The sequence below is a fragment of the Cavia porcellus genome, unplaced genomic scaffold, assembly GCF_034190915.1.
Source record: "Cavia porcellus strain 051 isolate PalLab524CR breed Dunkin Hartley unplaced genomic scaffold, mCavPor4.1 scaffold_10, whole genome shotgun sequence".
In the NCBI taxonomy this organism is placed as follows: domain Eukaryota; kingdom Metazoa; phylum Chordata; class Mammalia; order Rodentia; family Caviidae; genus Cavia; species Cavia porcellus.
In genome coordinates this window covers 9,860,800-9,884,465 of record NW_026947493.1, presented here as the reverse complement: position 1 = coordinate 9,884,465, position 23,666 = coordinate 9,860,800, and the positions used below count along the sequence as shown (strand labels likewise).

Genomic DNA, 23,666 nt, shown 5'->3' with positions numbered 1-23,666 from the left:
TTTTATAAAAATAGCTATGTAATACTATGCTTAACTATATTAAGCCTGGTGATGTGGACAAGTCTATTGAAAATAACAAGAGAAAGCATAGTAACTACGGTAGATCACCTAATATTATGGTCTTATGTGTCTTTTTCATCGCATGATTTTCTAGGAATTCGTTTTGCTGTCTTGTTATGATTTGTTTTTCCATATAATACAGAGAGGATAATACATGTAGAAATTCACACATGGAAAGATTTTTTAAAATTATTTATGGGAACAGATTATATAATACAAGATGTAATGAACAGATACTCTGAAGAAGAAGAAACACTAAGAAACCCAATGCTAATACTGTAGCATTATGATGCAAAATCTAGCAATACTATTATTCACTGTTCAGAGTGATATTAGTCTAGTCTCTTAAGTTCAATTACAGTATATGTAAAGATAAGGACAGCTACTACAAAGAGAATGAGAGACACTATGGTAGTTATTATTGTCTTCCCAATGTCAGATCTTGAAGACCTACAAAGCCTTCATCATCCTGTAATGATTTGATTAGTTCTATAATATGCAGTATGTATTTAATGTGTATGAAGATGGGGACAACTATTTGGAAGAAACTAGAGACAATTAGATAAACAGTGAAGATCTCCAGTGGACTTGCTTTGAAATCTCTTTTTCTTTAAATTGTTTCTTTTTGAACTGTTTTGTTCTGTTTTGACATGTTTAATCTTACCCTCTTTAAGATAAAAAACAAGTGTGTAGGACTGATAACCATATTACTAAGTTTTTGTTAGATCATTGAGCAGAACTATTGGCAGTGCCACTATTTGAATGTCACTTTACATACTTTAATTTTGTAACCTGAACAACTATTTCTAAGATGACAACATGTAATTTATCAACTGGTGATTTCTTACCATTTATTTTTCTGTAGTTCTGTATTATTTCTACCCTTTTTTTCTCCATGTATTTTTTTATTTCTTTCTTTTTAAATTAAAAAAAACTTTAAAAATCACAAGATCATTTCAATAGATGCAGGGAAAGCTTTAGATAAAATTCAACATTTGTTCATTATAAAAACTCTACAGAAAATCAGAATAGATGATATTTACTTCAATCGGATAAAAACCATCTATGACAAACCAATAGCCAGCATCATACTTAATGCTCAAAAACTGAAAGCTCTAAAATCAAGAACAAGACAAGAACGTCCACTATTATCACTCCTATTCAATATAGTGCTGCAAATATTAGCCAGACCAATCAGACAAGAGAGAGAAATAAAAGGAAAAAGGATAAGAAAGGAAGAAGTTAAATTATCACTATTTTCAAATGACATGATACTGTACATAGGAGACCCCAAAAGCTCCATCAAAAGACTATTAAAGTTAATAAGCAAATTTAGCAGTGTAGCTGGATACAAAGTCAACACTCAAAAATCAATAGCATTCCTGTACACAAACAACAAACTCACTGAGAAAGAAATTATGGAAACATCACCTTTCATAATAGCATCCAAAAAATGAAATATTTAGGAATCAGTCTAACAGAGGATGTAAAAGACCTACATTGAAGAGGATGTCAGAAAGTGGAAAGATATCCCTTGCTCTTGGTCAGGAAGAACCATATTGTGAAAATGGCCATACTCTGAAAACTGTTATACAGATTTAATGCAATCACTATCAAAACACCAATAACATGCCTCCCAGATCTAGAGAAAACATTCCTAAAATTCATTTAGAAACAGATGAGATCTTGAATAGTGAAGGGAATCCTAGGCAACACAGCCAAGGCAGGAGGCATCACAAGCCCTGGCGTGAAATTGAACGATAAAGCCACAGTGATAAAATCAGCAAAGTACTGGCAAAAAAACAGACCTCAGGATCAATGGAACAGACTAGAAGATGCAGACACAACTACAAAGATAGTCAGCCACCTTATCTTTGACAAAGGGGCTAAACAGGTTCACTGTAAGAAAGATAGCCTTTTAATAAATGGTATTGGAAAAATTTGCTTTTAACATGCCAAAGACTGAAACTCGACCTATGTCTATCACCAGGCACTAATGTAAAGTCAAAATGGATCAAAGATCTAAATATTAAAACAGAAACAGTAAATCTATTAGAAGACAAGGTAGGTAGAAATCTTGAAGACATAGGGGCTGGCAAAAAGTTCATTAATAAAAATCAAACCTCATGGGAAGTACTTCAAAGAATGAAAAACTAAGATCTTGTCTTTTGTACTTCAAAAGAAATCACCAACACAGTGAAAATAAAACCCACAAAATGGGAAAGAATTTTAGCCAGCTGTCCCTCAGACAAAGGATTTATATCTAGAATACATAAGGAATTGAAAAACATCAGGCCCCACAAATTGAAAGGCCTAATTCAAAAATGGGCATCTGAAAAGAACATGTAATTCTCAGATGAAGAAATAGAAAATAAATTCATGTAAAAAATGTTCATCTTCACTGGTCATTCAAGAAATACAAATTAAAACAACACTGAGATTCCATCTCACTCCAGAAGGAATGACTATCATCAAGAAATCAATCAATAACAAATGTTAGTGGGGCTATGGAGAAAAAAACAACACTTGTCCATTGTTAGTGGGAGTGTAGATTGGTGCAGCCACTGTGGAAATCAATGTGGAGATTCCTCAAAAAACTCGAATTGGAAGTCCCATTCAACCCAGCTATTCTCCTTCTGGGCATTTTCCCGAAAAATTGAAAACATCATGCCACAACAATATATGTGCACGCATGTATACAGCAGCACAATTTGTAATTGCTAAATCATGGGGAAAAAATCCAAATGGCCATCAACTGTGTAATGGATAAAAAAGATGTGGTACTTTTGTACAATGGAGTATTACTCAGCTATAACGAAGGATAAGCTTGAGGCTTTTAAAGGTAAATGGATGCCACTTGAGATCATATTCATAAGTGAAATCAATCAGAGTCATATGTGCAAATATCATATTGTCTCCTTAGTGCAAAAAAAACTAAGAGTAAATAGAACCCAAAATGTACAACAGATATTGTGAAAATGAAAGGGAAAGAAAGTGCTCAAAAGGAAAGAACAACTGGGATACATGAAAGAAGAAAAAAAAAAGAAAGGAAAAGATTATACATATTATATTATATATGTGATATGTTATATATCTAATACATACAATGATGTATATGATAGGTAACTATACTACTAGTCTCAGTACATCAAAAAGAAGTTTGTGCTTTCATTGTTTGTTGTTTGATCATTTTTTGTGCCTAAATCTTGTAATCTGAACAATTACTTCTAAGATAACAATGCAATATATTAACCAGTGTTAATTTCCTATTTTTTAAAAATTCTATAATTTCTATCTTTTTTCTGTTTTACTTTTTAAAATAAAAATAAAATTGAAAAGGAAATATCTGTGTTCCAATTAACTGAAAACAAGGGAAAAAAAGGAATACTGAATAGGAAAATAAAGATTTGGAAAGATGCCATGATCACAATAAGCAGGGCTGATTCCAGTGGAAATATAGTGGTTTAACAATTGTATGGTACAACCCACAAGTATGCAAAAATCTATCATGTGATATACAAGTTCACATTCTCCAGGGACAAATCCATGACCAGATGATAAAAAATATATACTTATTTAAATTTAATATTGAAAATAACAATGAAAAATCTTCTAAAGTGTAACTCCTACCTTGTGGAGTAAACAGGTTAAAATATGATCTCCCTATTTAAAGATGAGGAAAACTAAGATCACAATCAAAGTACTAAAACAAGATCTGAAACATAGCCAGCACAGAACTGTGATTTAAATCTTGGCCTTGAAACGTTGCCACAATTCTTCACCAAGTCAGAGACAGGCTAGCACTGCAGTCCACAGTCTTTGGCTCAGCTATTTGATTAAGTGGCCTGGTCTTCATGAGTGAGGCTGAAGCCAAACTACAACTGCTGTGAAGAAACTATGCTGGAGTTAGTCCACATCACTGCGTTTAAATACAAAAAGGTACAGAATCTAATGATCAACTAGCTAGAGCTACCCACCGAAAGTGGGGTAGGGCAATGGGTGTGAGCAGATGCTATTGACGCTTTTTGCCAAGTGTTTGAAAACCCACTATGAATATTGATGCCAAGAGCTTATTGCTGGCTCTTAGAAATAAATAGCCATTTCCCTCTTCAGTCTGGATACTGTGAGCCAAATGCAGAATTTCGGTTTGGTTAAGAAACACAGGTACCACACACTTTCCTCTTGTCAAAAGGTGGCTGTTGTTGGGCATTGGATGCTTCTGAAAGGGTTACACTAACCACAGTATACAGAGGCCCAGCACCAGCCCGCATGTGTGATGATGCCCTGTCCTGACAGCCAGATCAGCCAATGAAGGGATTTTTTAATGATTATTCATTCTCTTCCAACAGAACCTCATTAGCTGCAAGCATTGTCACCTTCTATCCTGCCAGTGAATTGGGTTTTCAGTTCAGTAGAAGCTTAGAATTTTTCTACTCATGCGGGCAGATTAAAGTGCTCAACTAACTCAGGTGTAACCTATTTAATTCACCATCCAACTAATTACTGCAGATGCAGATAAACCAGGCTAACAGGAAAGAATCCACCTCTTAAAACAAAGAGCAAGTAAGCATGTTCCTCAATACCCAGCAAAGGATATGTCAGATGGCAGACATCTTAAAAAAGCAAGCAAATGCTCCAGTGACTTTGAAAATCAATGAATTCTAAGAGGAAAAATTATAGCATAGTCTTTGTGTATTTGGAGACTATTTGGTTCAGCTTTGAACACCATTTATCAACAGAAGTAGAGTCAACTATTACAGTCAAGTGAAGTTTGAATTCAGCAGGTTCTTCTATAATTTTATTTTTAAAACCAGGGATTTTTTAATTACAAATGAATGAACTATGGAGATTAGAATCAAGGACAGTGCTTTACTGTGAACTCTGTCCTTCAGAGAGGCTAAGTTTTAAATATGAACTTACTTGAGGTCTTTTGCTCTAAAGAATATTAATAGGGCATATCTTATTGTGGTTAAAAAAGTTATGTTTCAAGGAAAGATAACTGAAAAGTCAGACTTTTGTTTTGATAGGTCATTTTTTTCAAAAGGCATATTTATGAAGTAAGTTATTGAAATATATACTTTGAAAATAATAGAGAATTTGAACATTCTTTTAAAGTAATTTTTCATTTACAAAGGTTATGGTCTGAATAAAATTTTTCATCTTGACAAAGAATAGCATTCTTAACCATGGAAAAAAATCTCAATACAATGTATTTCCAATTCATAGTAACATTATACTCAGGATATTCCTGCCAACCTCTTGCCCCAAGATGTTTTTGAAAATAGTTTGTGTTCCTGTAGTACAATAACTACACTCTATTTTAAAAACTTTAGCCAAGGAGAACGAACATGGGCATTAATGAAATGCTCAGTATTTATTCTGTGTAATATCAGCGAGTGTCTGTCTGTCATTTAGAATGTTCAGCCTTTTTTGTAACATAGAGCACAGCTGAACAGAAACACAACTTGATGAGTTAAAATTCCATAAAAATGCCCAGGACATTAGAGGAGGACTACCTGCTAGAATCTTTACTCATTATCAGACTGCATAATCCCATTCAATATGGATTTCTACGTACTGTATAATAAAACACAAGTTGCTGCTTGAAATTAATTATGATTTCCACAAAAGAATCTGTTAAAATAAAAATAAATGAGTTTTGCTTCTGGTAAGGACAACTACAGAAGATTTATTATGTACATCTCTCTCTCTCTCTCTCTCTCTCTCTCTCTCTCTCTCTCTCTCTCTCTCTCTTGCATAAAATTTGGAGACTCCCTAGCTATAGAACAGAGGAAGAGTGCTATAAACTCCTTGGTGTAAATTCACATCCAATTTGGAGACAGAAATGAACAACACATTGCCCTGGAACTTGGGTGCCATGACTTTTCCTGGAGCACATCATTAAAAATTTCCCCAGCAATCATAACTCAGGACATTACCCAACTTTTGTTTTCCAGAGTCAGACCCCAAACGTTCACCAAGGTATGAAAAAATGGGCAATAGAACAATGTTTAATGATTAAACATTGAGAAAATATATATACCTAATACCCCTCTTGGAAATTCTCAGTTCTTCTTAATTTAAAGGAACTAATATTTTCAGGAGCCAAATCAACTTTCAATAGCCTGGTATTTCTCAAATATACCTGTGTTTATTTTTAATTAGAAACCCTATTTTAATATTCCACCAAACATGTTTAAGAAAATTTTATTCAATTACTTAGTACCCAGGATCACATAGACCACCCTTACATAACCTTAACATAGACCACTTGAGGAATTTATAGTAGAAAAGCTTTTCAAAGTTGCTGTGCCGATCATTTTGCCTATGTTGTGTTTGCATGATGATTCAAGGCAAAAGACGTACAAGCAAGAAGAAAAGAAGTCTGGGTCAAAATCTAAACACTTCTACCCCTATGTTTGTTGGTATTTTTTCCATTATAAGCAATCAAAACCCTAAACAAAGAGATTTAAGCAAATGAGAACATGTAGTGATTCATGTACCTCAAACATTCTAAAACAGACTGAGCTCTAGGCTTCACTAAATCCAGAAGTACCAATGTTTTGACCAAGCCTTTTGTTTTCCCTCTATGTTGACTTCATTCTCAGGATTCTCTTCTCTGACAGCCTCTGGCAGATGCAAGCTTGTATCCTACCCCTCAGTAGCTCCAGAAGAAAGGACCTTCCTTCTCAAAGTTCTAGCAAAGGCCAAGACCTGATTTTCATAGAACCAATTAGAAATCCCCATCCATCTGTGAATTTCTGTACCCAGGAGGATCACTAGTAGATGAGAAATTAGCAAGTCAAGAAGTGGTTTTTGAAAGGAAACTTAGGCTGCTGTAACCAGAAGGCAGAAAAATACATGGTAAGTAAACAAATAAATCAGTATCCACAATACCTACCAAAAAAAGTCTACCTGTGTGCTTGTATTTGATGCATATGGGTCCAGACATGATATATTCAGTGAGTCTCTCTGCCCATGATACTTCCCTTCACAGCTCAACACAAGGAAAGAAGTCTCCCCAGGAATACAGACCACATTGAAGGTAGCCAGGCCTCTTCTTCTAGACTTAGATGGTGAAAATGAATGTGTTTGTTAGAACACTCAGGATACTTGGTCATGATTTTTATAGGAGTGAGTCATGCTTCAGGAACACTTGGTAGAGACAATTGATCTCATTGTTAAAAGAAGTGGCCAGCTGATCAATGTCATTTTTGGATAATCTGCTCTTAAACTAATGTTTCCAAGAGTCTAAGTCTTACTCATAACATACTCTTTCTCAAAACATACTCTTTCCATTAAATTCTAGTACTGGTTCCCAGTGGAGGAATTAACGCTGAAAGACTTTGGAACAAGCATGTCTATATCTGCATCTAACAAGCATTTACTGAGCAATCGAAAGATGCCAGGTTTCACTGTAGTCCTAAGGATACATCAGGGAACAAAATACAAAAATACCTGCCTTCATCCAGTGTGCATTCTAGTGAAACTTACTTGCAACTATTAGGTCAGTAACTTATTAGCAAATAAACTTAAATTTTTATCCTCTGTAAGGAGGAGATGATAACCCTTTCCTTACAGGAGTGCAGCAGGAACTACATGGGTTGAGGTACATCACCTAGGACATAGTAAACATGCCATGAATGGCTACTGTTGTAACTATTATTCAGCTTTATACAAATGGTTGAATATCAACTAAAGAATAAAGGCAATTGTAAAATTAGGTATAAAAAATCAAAAATGAATTTTCCCCATAGATAAAACAATAGTATGCTTCCTTGCATTATTAAGGTAGTAAAAATGATACACAGAAACAACAGAGTATCCATTAATCAATGTTTCTGAAACTTCTACTCTTCAGAAAAATCCTCTAGGCTCTGTTCAGTTCCGCCACTCTTTTCTGCAATTTCTAGATAGTAAATAAAAATGTCATTTTTATTCTACCTTGATGCTTATATCAGGAGTACATAATCAGGGAACACTAGCTTTAAGAATGCGGCTAGTTCAAAAATTAATGAGATTAGAGGCATAGAGAGAGACTACCATAAGGAAACTGTTTTTCATGGCCACATAACCCAAGCAATAGAACAATGATAGCTGTTAAATACTAGCCTAATGCTACAAGTGAAAAGATTATTGAAAATTTCAAAGTGGCAGCTTTGTTTTGAAGATTCACCTCATTGACTATCTAATTTGTTCCTAATGATATAATCATTGGTGAACAGTAAACGTAATTCAGAGGGTCAAAACTCTCCTATTAGTCATTAGCTTTTATATCCACAGTGCTGTTTTACTATTGAGCCTTGTATTTTATTTTGTAAAAGAAGAAAGTATCCCCATTTCTGAGATGATTATTAAAGTGTTGCCATGAACTGCATATGGTTATTATAGCACAAATAGAACGCTGCTTGCAACACACACAAAATAATTTAAATCTGTATCACTGCAAAAAAATTTTCACAAATAAAACTCAGCTAGAGATAAATTAATTACCTTATTATGTTCCACAAGGAAAACAAGTGTTAGATACCCTGCTGCATTGTTTGTGGTATGCAATCAATATTTTACTGTCTAACCATATTTAACTTTACGTGTGTATCTAAATCCCTTCCTACTAGGAATTCTAATACAATACTCCAAGCATAACTCATGGCCATATTCAGGTGGATTAAAGATTCCCTGAAATACACATGAAGGAAGTCGTATTTCATCTCCATCTGTTTCTCTTATTCATTACCTAATTCTTCAGCCCCCAATTCTCTCTATAGTTCTTTATTAATTTAAACAAAATATGTTCAGTTTGGACTTTTCTTCCAAAGCATAAATGTGTACACTTACCCTATCATAGACCATTGTTAAATACCAAAAAAAAAAAATTGGTAATTATATCAAAATAAGTCTTTAAAATGTTATTAATTTAGAAATTGTTCTTGCTTTAATTTAGACTCCTTTCAAAGATTTTGCTTTTTGATCGTTTTCCTACATTCTCAAGATGGATGGAACAGGATTACATTGTCTGGGTTTGCAAACAGTTAACCTGAAATCCTTTTAAATATGCAAGAGCAATAGCTGAGTAGGAAAATCGAGATCTCTAACCATGGATGAAAATGTCCTCATGCTTACCATTTGTGGGAGGTTTTCTCATCAAAGTTTTTATATAAATATCTCTATACTGTATTTCAAAATCCAGTAGAGGAGTTAATGCTTAAGCAAAAAATAACTACTGGTGAAAGAGTGAAAATATGCATGATGGTTGTGACGGACTGTCAACTTGTAACACCCAGCTAAGCTGAATCAGTAGGGTGCTGGATGTGGAAGGCCCACCTAAGGATTGTTGCCAACAGCATAAAAAGGAGAACTGGAGGAGGAGAACATGGAGTGTCATTAATTCTCCTGGAGAAGCCTGTCATGTGGTTTTCCAGATATAAATTCAGCTGTTCTCCTTGTTGGAGGAGCTTGGGTCCTCACTGTCACTTAGGATCGCTGCAGTTCTCTTCAGAGGAGCTCTGGTTCTTTACTTTGTGCACTGCTTCCTGGCTCCAGTGCAGATCCTTCAGCCTGATGGCACAGATCCTTCATTCTACTGATGCAGACTTTCTAGCTTCCACCATTGACCTTTGGGCCTTCCCTGTGTAAATCCTTGATACAGACTTGTTGTGGGTTCTAGGCCTCAAATTGGACTCATAGAAAACAGTGCCATGGGCTCCAGGTCTTCAGATGGACTTGTGCAGGATATTGCCATGGGATCTAGGCCCTCAGCTGGATTCTTTGGACCTCTGTTACATGGACAGATTTATTGTACTCTTCTGCATTTGACTTTTAGGATGGATATTATAATCTTATAAATTATGTGTCCTTTTGTTATGGATTAAGAACTGATGGTCAACTTAATGCCAGCTGAATGAAACCAGGGTGATGCTGAGCGTACATGTTCCACCGGAGGAAAGTTGTCAGCATAAATAAGAAATGTGGAGAAGGAAAAGTTAGGTGTTGTGGGTTTCTCTAAGTGTTGCTGTTTTGAGCCGTTGGTTCTCCTGGAGGACCTTGTCATGACTAGCTTCCTCAGTGTGAGTTAGACCACTGTCATCAGAGGAGCTCAGGACCTTGTTGGTGAGTGTGGCTGTGGTTCACTTTGGGGGAGCTCTGGTCCTTACATCAAGCATCACTTCTTGGCTCCACAGGGAAAGACATGTGCCACCTAATCTCCAGGACAAATTTGTCTGCTGGCTTTCTGGCATGTACTTGACTGTTCTTATTGTTGGAGGAGCTTGGGACCTCTGTGTCACTGAGGATGGCTGTGGTAATTTTCAGGACAGTCCCAGTCTTTATTATGAATGTGACCTCTCGGACCCTCAACCAATCAGCACAGCTCCTTTATCCCTCTGGCATATAGACTTTCTAGCTTCCACACTGACCTTTGGGGCCTTTCCAGCACAGATCCATAAAAAAGGCTGGCATGAGTCCTTATGGGCTCTAGACCTCCCGTTGGACTTGTGGGAGGCACTGTCATGGGCTCTAGGTCTTAATCTGAACTCAGGTAAGACATTGCTGTGGGATTCAGGCCCTTGGCTGAACATTCTATGTCTTTAATGTTGTGGATAGATTTCCTGCACTTTTTTGTGTTAACTCTGGGTGACCATCATAAAATAATATTATAAATTCTGTGTCCTGATTCAAATTGTTCTCTGCACAACCCCTGACTGCAATACCTCCATTCCTTTACAAACCTTGACTACAACAACGATGGCTTTATTTCTGTGTATATTTATGTGGTGAATCCTAGAAAAGGGGATAAGAAAAACCTACATTTTGTACCATCTTCAAGCTACCAGACTTGATTTATTTTATTTTACAGTGTATAAGAGTAATGATCAGTATAGTTTACATTTAATGTTTAAATTTTTATTATTGTATATTAGTTATACAAGCTAGTAGCTTGGTATATTTGTACATACGTATACCATACTTTATTTGTACATGCATATGACATATTTTGATTTCTCCCATTATCTCCACATCCCATTCCTCTTCTCTAATAGCCTCCCTTCTATTTTTATGTCATGTCTCTCTTTTTTAAAATTTTCCCCTAGATTCCTCATTGTGAGAGAAAAACATGAGAATTTGAGTTTCCAAGTCTGTCTTATTTGATTTATGTAACAGTCTCCAATTCTACCCATTATCCTGAAATTATATGACTTTATTCTTTATGTCTCAATAACATTTCATTGTATATATACAGCACATTTTTTATCTGTTATCTTGTTGATATAGGCATACATCAACAGCATACAGGCTATTTCCATAGCTTGGCTATTGTGAATTGTGCTGCAGTAAACACAGGTATGCAGATATCACTATGGTACACTCACTTTAATTCTCTTGAGGATATACCAATGTACCTCCATTTTTAGTTTTTTTAAGGAACCTCCATATTGATTTCCACAATGGCTGTACTAATTTAAATTATCACCAATAGGTTAGAAGAGTTCCTTTTCCTCCCACATCCTAACCATCATTTATTGTTTTTTATATTCTTGATAACAGCCATTCTGACTGAGGTGAGATTGAGTTTTGATTTACATTTCCCCGATGGCTAAAGATGTTGAACATTTTTTTCATGTACTTATTTGCCATTTACACTTCTTTTACGATATATATGTTCAGAGCCCTCCTTCCTGGTAAACAAGAGGCGGCATGAATGAGCAGTGGGCGCGCCAGGGAAAGAACAAGTCAATGTGTGCAGGAGCCGACAGGCGCACGGGCTGAGAATCAAACGTCCCATGCGTGCCCCACCCAGATAGCAACTGGATAGTGTTCAGGACAGCCTGATTTGATAGCAACTAATGCACATAAAGCAATTAAATGCTTATATTTTTGGGTTGGTTATGCTGACCTCAGGCTAGAGATCTGAGCTTCTCTTGGGAGGATGATCATAAGCAATATAGCAAATATGGGGGACTTCCTTCTATCTTCTCTTTGAAGGCAAATATTGTTTTCACTGTTTTGCTTTGTTCTGATCAATTGTTTTGCTCTATTCAATATTCTGTTTTGATAGGTTTTATAATGTTCTGTTCTTGGTTTGATGTTGCTATACCTGATAGAATGGACAACTATTGTGAAGATAGCAAGATGTACTATGGTACCTGTTAACTGCTATCCAGGTCTCCTGCTCTGAAGTTCTGTACCAATTTCACTGCATTGTCTCAGTTGGCTTTGTTCTGTCTTATTTTGTTGTATTTTACTATCTTCAAAATTTAAAAAAAGATGTATCTATTCAATTCATTTGCCCATTTATTGACTGAATTATTTATGGGCAGATTTTTGTGTATGTGTTATTTTTTTTGCATTCTTTAAGTATTCTAGATATTAAAAAACTGTCAGATGAGAAGGTATGTTGCCTCCCAGGCTATAGGCTTTATCTTATCTTGAATTGGTATAAGCTATTTATGACAAATTTACAAACATGATACTAAGTAGAGAAAAGCTAAAAGCCTTTCCTTTAAAATCAGGAATAAGACAAGGTGTTCACTGTTACCAATTTTTTTCAATATAGTACTAGAAACTTTGGCCTGAGGAATCAATCAAGAGAAAGAAATGAAAGGAATTTGCATTGGAAAGGAAGAAGTCATACTACCCTTATTTGCAAATGACATGCTCCTTTACTGCTGTTTTATTTTTTTTGTTTTTCAGGGGGGCATTTTGGGTTTTTTTTCTCTTCATGGTTGAAAACAATGCAAGCATAGATAATGCCAAAAAGCTTTCAGGAATTATTCAGCCTCAATCCCAACCTAGGCATTGCTCACAAAGATCAGATTTTTATAATTTAAAAATAACTGCAACATATGTGAAACTAAGTTCTTTTGAAATTACAATTATCTAAAGTTCTTACTTAGAACAGAAGTGACTCATCAGCACTATCTCATTGCATTGGAAAGGATTTCTCAGTCTTTCATCTTTTATTTACTGAAAATATTTATTTTCCATCACGTCAGCAATGAAGGTCATCGCTAAAGGAAAACACATTCCTTAAATTGGACTCTCTATTCTTTTACCACAAAAAGCCTCTCATAACTAACCATATTTTATGGACTTCTTATAATATACTTCCCACTTTAATTCTACTGTTTTTCTATAAACTTCCTAGTCTAAATGTAATGGTAATGCCTAATATTCCCTTACTTTGAATAGATACAATAAACATTGAACCCTTTGTGTTGTCTTAACTGACTTAATCCCATATTGGCAATAAATGAGACCCAAAGAATTCCCAAAATATCATGATTAGCTCCCCTAAAAAATCTGGGTTGGTTTTAAACAAATTTAAAATGAGATGCAGCTCATTTTAATCATTTTCACTGAGTTCAACAAAATAATGTCACAACACAGTCAAAATTGCTTTGCTAGGATACAATTTCTGATATTCCATTTAAATTCCCACAGACCTCTAAGAAAAAAAATTTTTTTTTTTGAGAAAGGTCTACAAGCTACTAAAACACAAGTTTGGATATTGTAATGGTTTGAAGGTTCAGTGGAATGAAAGCCTAGCTTCTTTGTGCTAAATTGTAGAGAAGTTACATTTGTAAAACAAAAATTGTCATAAAAGTAAATAGAAATAAGAGATTTTGGCCATTAAAAATGTGATTGCTTTATCAAATTTCTTATAAACTATAAAACAAAAAGAAGTGTAACTCTTCAAAAACATGAAGCAAATGATAAATAAATAAAAAATAATCAGAGAACTAATTGAAAAGGTCCATGAATGAAATATAAAAAGAAATTAAGATCCAGATGCTAGCCTTTTCCCATGAGTTGGCGCCATTTGCAGACTGTGGGGGAAGAGAACAAGAAATCAACAAGAAGTAAGTCCTCCATGCAAGCTGGCACCAGGCGTGGGCCACTGAGGGGAGATCCAAATGCCAGCCCCTTCTTGTGTGCCGGCTGGGAAACAAGAGCCAGCTTCCCCACCCCACCCCCACACCATAAGCGACCAGTTTATTCAGAGAAGCATAGGCTGCTATGAGGCCTATTGAGGTAAAATGCAATTTCATGCTTGTAGAATGTAGTGTTTCACTAACTTTGCAGGCCTAAAGCTGGTAGTCTAATCATCTATTCAGAAGATAACAATAAGCAATGTAGCATCTATGGGGAAGTCTCCTTCTGGGGATGATGGCCATTGTTAATTCCCTATTGTCTTGTTTTGAAGTTCTGTATCATTTTCATTGTTTTGATGGGTTGGCTTTTTTTCTCTGAGTCTTGTTTGTTTTTATTATATCCAATGGCATGGGCAGCTATTTAAGAAATAACAAGATACATTATTGTAACCATTTTGGTTTTACTATTTTTCTTGTTTTGAAGTCCTTTATTGTGTTCATTGTTTTGTTTTTATTGGTTCTATTTTGTCCTGTTTTGTTTGATTTTTGCTGTCTGATGTTATGAGCAGCTGTTTTGAAGACAACAAGACACATTATGGTAGCCACTGTTGATTTCCTATTGTCTTGTTTTCAAGTCCTGTATCACTTGCACTGTTTTGTTCTGGCTGGCTCCATTCAGTTTTATTTTGCTGCTTTTATTGTCTTTAAAATAAAAATTACAAAAAAAATTAGGAAAGTAATTGAAGTCTTATTTCCAGACTTAAAAAAAAAAGAGGTGGAAAGATTGAAAGTAACCACAAACAGTCTAACAGAATGGCTTAAGAAAACATATCCCTAGTGATAACTTAGTGAAATTTCAGATGAGAGAGTATAACATGAAGATCCAAAATTTCCTCTAAATAGGGACAGATTATCTACAAAGGAAGAAAAAGCATTAAGTCTGCAGACTTCTCATCAACTTTATCTGCTAGAAACAATAGGTAATACTGTACTTTAAAGTTATGAACAGAAATTATTTTGAATCTAGAATCCTATTTCAAGCCAATAAGCAAAATAAATGCTTTTTTAGATAAAACTTATCTCCATTAATCCTTTGTAGGAAAGTAACAAGACTGTAGATAGAAACACAAGAAACAAGGCATAGAATCCAAGAAATACTGTTTTTAAGGCAAGAATTCAATGACTATATATCCAAGGAGGAGAACTAGACATGGTAGTTCCAAAATAGAATGGAAAATGAGGAAGATCCAAGAAAAATATCTCCAAAAAAAGAAAGTATTTCCTATTGCATCCATTTTAAAATAAAGAAGCAGGCTCAGTTTAGCAATTAAATTCAAACATATGTTTATTTTTTCGTGGTGGGGAAAGAGAAAGAATGTCAAATAGAAACTCCAAGAAAAATTGGTTGTATAAGAAAAATATGATTCAATTGCAAAACACGAAAATATAGCAAGACTTTTAGAGTAATTAAACTAGGTGAGGACATTAAGGTAGAAGGAAAATGCCTGTGGTGGATAATCTGGTATTCCACCCAGACTCCATCTTCAAGGTTTACTCCCCTAACCTGGTGAAATATCAATATGAAGTATTCATATCTTTCCTTAACTTTGTTCTTGAGTGCCCTCAATCTCAGGAAATTGTCTTGCCCAAAGTTTTGTTCTCTGTAGGATTGTCTTCAGCCCTTAACAACAATTCCTCCCTCTGATCAATGCTACCTTTTCACTTCATCACAATCTCTCCTCTCTCAGTTCCTTCAATATTTCCTTTTTCATTTCTTTGTGAGTAAATTTCCTGAAAGTAAGCACTCCCACACTATTTTGCATCTCAGATTGTTTTCAATGAACCAAATTTAAGGCACAGGTATAAAGTCACAAAGGGCAAGAAATAACAGACCTTCTAAAAACTACAGTCTCTTCCTATGACAGGACATAGTTTTCATGAGGACAGATAGAAAATTAAACACGTGTGGAAGCCAGAGGGTGAAAAGACTCAGATATCACATGATTAAATCCACACCCAAAGTCTAAGGGCCATTGTCATGATCAGTTAACTTCTCCAAACCTCGATGTCCTCATTTGTCAAGTGAGTAAGAAAGCTCTGGGCTCTTGGGAAAGAAAGGAGATTGTGTCTATGAAAATGTTTTATGGTGAGATTCAAATGCAAGCATTGTTAATAGACTTCAGTCTGAGATGTTTGCATGTGGCTGTAGGCCTGGTAAGTAGGTTAACTCTGAGTCTATTTCCAACAAGAACTAAGAGTATTTCATCCTATGAGAAAGGGAACCAGACACATAAGCTAATCTAAGAATAGCAGCAGAGGTGAGTCTGAATTAAGAGCTGCCAGTAGATCTGTCCATCCTACCTCAACTTCCCTCTATGCTAAATCCTATAATCATTATTGGACTTTGTGGTGATGGGGATGGGAAGTGTGGAGAGAAAGGTGAAAAATCGTGGAGGAAAAGCTGTACATAACAGCAGGAAGGACTATTATGGGATAGCTCCCTAAGACAATGGCCCTGCTTCATGGTATGATCCAGAAGTGAAGAGATGTTCTATCTGCTTTTTCCTGGAGTATGATGTGTCTCTGAAAACTACAGAAAGTATGACACAAGGTTCCCACCTAAAGAACTCCACATAGCAGCATCGTGAAGCCTTACAAAGAGAGGGAGCTGATGATGCTTGGCAAAGCCACATGGATACTGGGCCATGGGGATAGTGAACTGTTCAAGAGCAAAAAGGCCTGAGCCAGATTGCTGAGTACATACGAAAACCAGGCGTAAGAGGTACTGGTGAGAGACCATATGAGACTCCCAACAAGGAGTACAAGACCTTTTTCCATAGACAGGGGTCCATAGGCAGTTTAGATGACAAGAGAACCAGAGAAATGTACTTTGTTACGATCAGTATATCATTTCAACCAAAATTTGTACAGCCTTGGAAAGTATAATAATAATAATTATAGTTTACCAGATAATAATCTGTAAGAAAAATGTCCTTCATTTCTTATTCATTATTGCCTTGTCTAATTCCCTGCAAATAGGTGCAAAATAAATAGTAAGTAAATAAATCAGTGTATGACTCTTTCATCCCATCAGGCTTTCCTGAAATTAGAACATAAAAGATACTATGTTGAGGTCTCACAAGTGGCACACCAGATTTACTAATAAAAATGACTAGTGAATAAAAGTCTAAAAATTCTGGAATGTTCCAAAAGCACTCAAACTTCCATGGATACTATTGTAAATGTATGTTAAAACACCTCTGGAATTGGTAATATTTTCCATCTGTAGCATCTCCTTGGGGGTGGTAAATGTCATATGTTCCCACCCCCTGGGAAAGCAGCATATCTCTTCCCGGAGTCTCTGTCTAAATTGTAAGGAGTGTTATTTGTCATCAAGGATGCCTTTCCACAAGGCATAAGCAGGCTATTCACATTTGCTAATCATTCAAATTGTGTCCTAAGCTGCACTAAAACTTGAGTCCATTTCTCCTGCTCAGCTATAGCGAGTTACAGACACAGTTTTTCCTTCTTACTGGCCTTGCTCATAACAACATGCTTTGACCTGAGTCATTAAAAATATAAAGCACAAAAATCCTACATCCTTAAATCCTAACCATATTCCCTCCAGAGTCAGGGGACATGTTGAATTATTCTGTAGTAATTAAATTCTTTATCCATCATGAGTAGCACGTCTACCAAACAGATTTCATCGGTATACATCTTGGCTGGATTCGAGAATTCATTCCTGAACCCTCTTTTCAGCAATCCCAGTTGTCAAATAAATAGAAGTTTGAAAGATTTTGTTTTGTTTTTTGAGTGGGTAGGGGGAAATTCCAAATAATTATATAAACCAAAAATTGTTGTTGTTGTTTTATTTTGTTTTTGATTGGTACCAGCGATCAAACTCACAACCTCATGCTTGCCAGGCAGGTGCTTATGCTATTGAGCTAAATCTTCAACCCCAAAAATGTTTTTGAAATAAAATTTTCTACATCTTTTTTCTCTTTAACTGATAAAGGTCCTATTTTTCCCTCCACTTTACCACCCACAACTTGGCAATACCTTCTGATTTCATCCAATAAACATGACAATACATTTTTCTTATCAGATTTTTCCTCCTAACTGTCCTTATATATGGAATGATACTAGTGTCCTCACCAAAACAGAATCTATTTCTCTGGTCTCCTACAAGCTGTTTATCATTTGCTTCTCTATTTCAGATAGAATTAATCTTCTAAAAACAGATTATGCTCTAAGATGTTTTATAGTTAAAAATTCCACCAAAACCTTTTACAAATTGTTAATGGAACAAAAGCACCCAGGTAACAGTGTTCCAGGAACTTCAATAAAAGCTTAGCACTGCATTGTTGAAGTCATCAGTGTTGCTTCACAGAAATATAGGAAGTCTTCGTGTTTCATAATCTTTATAATATGTCAGGACCTTTTTCATAAGCTAGAGATACTCTTAGAATGTTTAACATCAATAACAATGAAAACTGACATGACATCCTAAGCAATCTAAAATATTGCAGAGGAGTTCCAGCCTATCTTTCATTGAAGAGCTACTAAAAACAAGATTTCACCACTTCTCCCCCTACATACACACTCACCACCACCACCATCGCCACCACCATGACCACCAATATCACCATAGACAATTTGTTACCTTTAGGGCTCATTCCTGCCTTTTTCTTTGACAGAGATACTATAACTACACTTAAAGCATAATGGAAATGTTAGCTTTCATTTTAATTATACCCAATGGACATAAAACATAAATTAATTGAACATATTGTACATTATGAGTGAATTCACTCAGAATCTTTGATAATGGAAGATTCTTCTTGGTGACAGCTTTTTATTGGCAAAATAGATAAGTTCTTATCAAAGGAACTTGGCCTTATTAAGACTCATTTTTCTTCTTCCAGTTATTCAGGCCAAATCTCTCAGAATCATTTTTGATTTCTCTCTTTCACATCCCACATCCAACTATCAGCGAACCCTAACAACCTTAATTTAATGTAGCCACACTCCAGCAACTCACCACTTCAACAGCCACTGCCTGATCCAAGAGGCTCCAAGGCGGTCTATCAGCTTCTCTCTTTATTCTTCAGTAATCTATTCTCCACCAAAAGTCAGAACCATCTTTTAGAAACATAAGTTGTAACATGTCACTACTCTACTTTGAGCTCACTAGTGGTTCCCATCTCACTAAGAGTCAAATTTCTAGAAATTTCTACATGGTCTAGATCCTACTACCTTTCTGCTCTCATTCCCTTTTCCTTTTCCTTCATTTATTCAAATCTAATCACACTGACTTCCTTCCTACTCCTAATATATGCTATGCCCCCACCTCTTGCCCTTACCTCAAGCTCTTCGCACTTAATGCACACTTTGCCTGGAATAAATTTCTGTAAGATATCTATATGATTGGCTCTCTCACTTGCTTCAGAACCCTGATCCAATAATGCCTTATCAGAGAGCTTTGGTCACCATACAGAGAGGAGTACAGGTACTGGATCTAATTTATGTGACACCTTAGATTCATCCTGTCCCATTTGTCCTCAGGCATTAAACACTGTCCTTCTTCTCAGATGAAGCAGCCCCTAACAAGTGCAATTAAAGCCCTGCAATTTTGTACTCAAACCCTGGTTGTCACAGCCAACTGCTCCTCTCTTACCCAGGCTGGCTGATCTGAATTGACCAGAAGGGAAAAGGCAAGCCATCTGAAGATCTGAAATTCAGGCCCAATCCAAGTGGACTTGTAAAGACCCTGGGCCAGTAGCATCCCAGAGAGACCGGGCACAAACAAGAATTGGAACACCCTAGGTGAACATCAATCAATGAGAAATAAAAGGTGGAAAGAAACTAACACAAAATGAAGGAAGAGAACAAGAAGTCAACAAGAAGCAAGCACTCCCTGCAAACCAGCACCACGTGTGGGCCACCACTGCCAGGAGACAGCCAACCTCCAAGTCCCTTCCGATGTGTGGCCTGAAAACAAACAAGTCAACACCCCCCTGCCCTGCTCCGTAAGCAACTGGCTGATCCAGAGAAACACAAGCTGCATTGATTGTTTTTCAATTTAAACTTAAAACTCCAAACTTCAACTCTTCAAAAATCACTTTCCCCCAATTAGGCTCTCTATTGACATGACTATTTCCTACAGTCATTTTTTTTTTCAATCTCCCTAGACAGGACCCATATATAAAGACTAAACTTTATGCTTTTATTTTTTCTCACAGACCTGTGAAGTATCCTAAAAATAGATTCAACGTGTCTTTAGCCCTCACTCTACCATACACCTCATTATAGATACACACAGAAATGTTCCTTCTCCTCATCCAAACTCCTCCTGTTAGTCCTCTCCTTAATATGAATTAATTATTGCTGTGCACATTGGATATACTGGGCATAGTGGTGGGCATTTATTCCTTACAACAACCCTGAAAGATGTGAAAATTCCGTAAAACTCATTCACATTAAAATGCTTGGACCTTACTATATTTTCTTCAGGATTATTGGTGTGGGTAAGGCTGACTTCATCAATAAAAACGAGTCAGTTTGGAAACTTCCTGCATCAAGGAAGAGATATTGGCTGTCTCGTACATGGATGTTTTAATGCCTCCATCCCAAAGCCTGAGCAGATGTCTACTGAGCAGTGGCATACTGTGGAGATAAACGTGGGTGATGAACTGGAATTTGAAGTATTTCGTTTAGACTCAGATGCTGCTGGAGTGTTTTGCATTCGAGGAAAACTAAATATCGCTAGTTTACAATCTAAGTGCATTGAAATGTCAGAAGAAGTAGCAGAAACTGTCACAGAGGAAGCTGTTGAAAAAATTTTGAAGAAGAAAAAGAAAAAAAAGAAAGCCCCAGAAACAGGTGAAGTGGATGTTAGCATCACAGAGCTCACAGATTTAGTAGATGTGACTCCAAAGGAAGAGGCAGACCTGCAGATTAGTAATCCTGTGAATGATCTCTGTGAAGAAGAGCCAAAGAAGAAAAAGAAGAAGAAGAAAAAACAGCAGGAGTATCAGGATCAGGACCCTGTTCTCCAAGGTAGTGACTCCAGTGGTTACCAAAGTGACCATAAAAAGAAAAGCCTGACCACTGCCAAAAAAAAAAAAAAAAAAAAAAAAAAATAGACTGTAGAAAAGAAGCAGAAGAAGCACGCAAGGAGCCGCGGAGAGCGGACCGGTAGAGGCTTCGGGACAGACTGTAGGGAGAAGCACGCAAAGAGCCGCGGGGAGCGGACCAACAGAGGCTTCGGCCGGGAGGATTCCCGGGGCAGGCTGTACGGAGAAGGAAAATAAAAGAAAAGGTTGTCCACTGCCAGACTTTGTTGTGTGTCCTTCCTGCCGGCCGGGAGTGACACCGACATCTGGTGGCCCTTACGGGGATGGATCTCTTCCTTGTACTCTAATTTACTGTCCTTTCCAAATTGGATGCTGTTCTACTGGTCCAGTCCCTTCGTTAGTGCTCTTGCTATTGCGGAAGGCCCTTCCTCCAGTGTCACAAAGCCTTGGTCTGTGCATGGAAAGAGTCTCTAATCCTCTGCAATATAGGATTTTTTCCCTGTCATTCTCCTGGCAAATCAATTCACTGTTCCTTAGCTTTATGAAGTAGAGATCTCTCTTTCCAAATAAACAGTAAGTTTCTATGAGTCAACTTGCCACGTCAGCTTAGTCTTTTGGGGTCCCCAATGTCCACAACTGGATTCTCTGCACCACCTCTGGGCTGGCGTTGGGAGCTGCAGCATCCTCTGGGTTGAAGTGGATTCAGGAATTGTACTGCTAGAGCCAAGGGTTCTTTGTTTTTTTTCTTGAACCGCTGAACAAATTCAAAATTGTCCTAAAACTTTTGGTTTTTTCCTAGATTATCCACAGGAGTTACTTTGGCAATAGCCATCCTTTAAAGCTTGCCTGTAGGATTCTAAAGGTGTGGATACATATACTCCTGTTCTAGCTGGGCTTAGAATTTCTCTGTCTTCAAGGCCACAGAGCCAGGGAAGAGCATGTGCATAACCCGACAATGGCAGCCCCTGTGTACTTTGTAATATTTTAATTCCTTCAATGTTTTTTTAGTATCTACTTTTCGAACTTTTTAGTGGTTACTCCAAGGCTTTACAGTCTACATTTGGCAACCTCTCCTTAGGTTTCATTGTAAATTCCAGTGAAACATAGAAATAGTAATATTGTACAGTCTATTCTTCCTTCTTCATTATACATGCTATATTTGTGTTTTAAATGTATACATTGAGAACATACATGATAAATTATAAAAAACATAAATTATAAAAAACACAAATTCATGACTTTGTAAACATTCTGAAATTGCTTCAGAGAATATATTCTGTCTCTTTATATAATTTAAAGCTACTTTAGATCAGACAGGTCTTTTATTTCATGGATATCCCTGAAAAACTGTATTTGATTTTCATTTGATTCCAGCCTCCAATCTTTCTCTTTTCTGATCTGCCTAAACTTCTACCACCAGAGCTATTTCTCAGAGGAGTGAATTTCAAAGCCAGGGCACAAATGTCCAAGGAACGTGCAAGATGACCTCTTGAGAGTACAGGGGGAAAAAAAAGAAAGAAATATATAATGAAATGGTACAAAGTTCATTAAACTTAGTACATGGATGTATGCTGCTATCTTCACTTGCTCTGTATTTACAAATGTTAAGAGTAAATAAGGTACGTAAATTCTCGGAGCACAGAGATGACCAAGACCTTTTCACTTCTCTTGCATATTCAGTAAACTGAAGTTTGGGATAACCAGGTAAAAGTGATGGTACAAACTATGTGACTGGGTTTTAACTAACCCAGGCAAACTATCACCCAGTTGTAAAATTTCTGTTTAAAAGCAAAAGTAAATAGTAATGTACTACTACAGAAATTCTAGTTCTTTGTGAATGTCAAAGTAGTACATGCAAAACAATACGTTATAAGCCAAAATGGAACACTTTTGTCAGCAAACACAAGATTTTTAAAGTTAGTCTAAAATTCTTCCAATAAAATTGAGTAGAATGTGAACTCATTTTCATTAGCTGCATTGAAAGTAAAATACTATAAGCAGCGAGACAGGGCCAGGTCCTCAAAGGAGCCAGTGCAGAAGCCCAGACAGCTTGCAACTATGGAAGAGAGACACACCTTTTACTGTGGGCCAGGCCTCAAGACAAAAGATCAAACATATGCTTTGAACAGAATGGTTTGCACTGTCAATGTTTGAGAGTCTATCCATTTTTTATGCTTTCATTTTGTAACTTGAACAACTATTTCTAAGAGGACAATATGTAATTTGTTAACTAGTGATTTCTTAGTGTTACTTTTTTTGGCATTCTGTATTATTTCTACACTTTTTCTGTTTTTCCTTTTGTCTTTAAATAAAAAAAAGACAAAAGATCAAATAAATGTACCCAATATGCCAAGGACTGATATTCTAACTAGTTCTCTATAACCCTGAGGAAGTCAGGAGTCACCATCCCAACACACTGGGGAAGAGTCACTACTCTCTAAGAATGCCCACTTTCTATGTGACTCGCTTCCCCGTTTGTCCTCGATTTAATCAATTTTTCCTGAACTATTAATCTTATTGATCGACCATAGTTTTCTCCCACCTTATGCCCTTCTGCCTTGTGAGTTCCCAGTTTTCCCCACCTTGAACCCATCTCACCCCCTGATTTTACGCTATAAAAGTCCCTAAAAAGACAGAGTCCTTGGCAACCCACTCA

At 36.4% G+C, this 23,666-nt stretch overlaps 1 protein-coding gene and 1 long non-coding RNA gene across 2 annotated transcripts in view; one reads left to right on the top strand and one right to left on the bottom strand.

The window, feature by feature from the left end:
* LOC134477758 (uncharacterized) overlaps positions 1-23,666 on the bottom strand; it is a 70,443-nt gene that overhangs the window by 31,233 nt on the left and 15,544 nt on the right. The window lies entirely within an intron of this gene.
* On the top strand, positions 16,441-22,041 carry LOC100720401 (DNA-directed RNA polymerase I subunit RPA43-like). The gene is made up of 3 exons (XM_063257786.1): positions 16,441-16,456; positions 20,448-21,035; positions 22,019-22,041. The coding sequence occupies exons 1-3, from the start codon at positions 16,441-16,443 to the stop codon at positions 22,039-22,041; spliced, it is 627 nt and encodes a 208-aa protein (XP_063113856.1).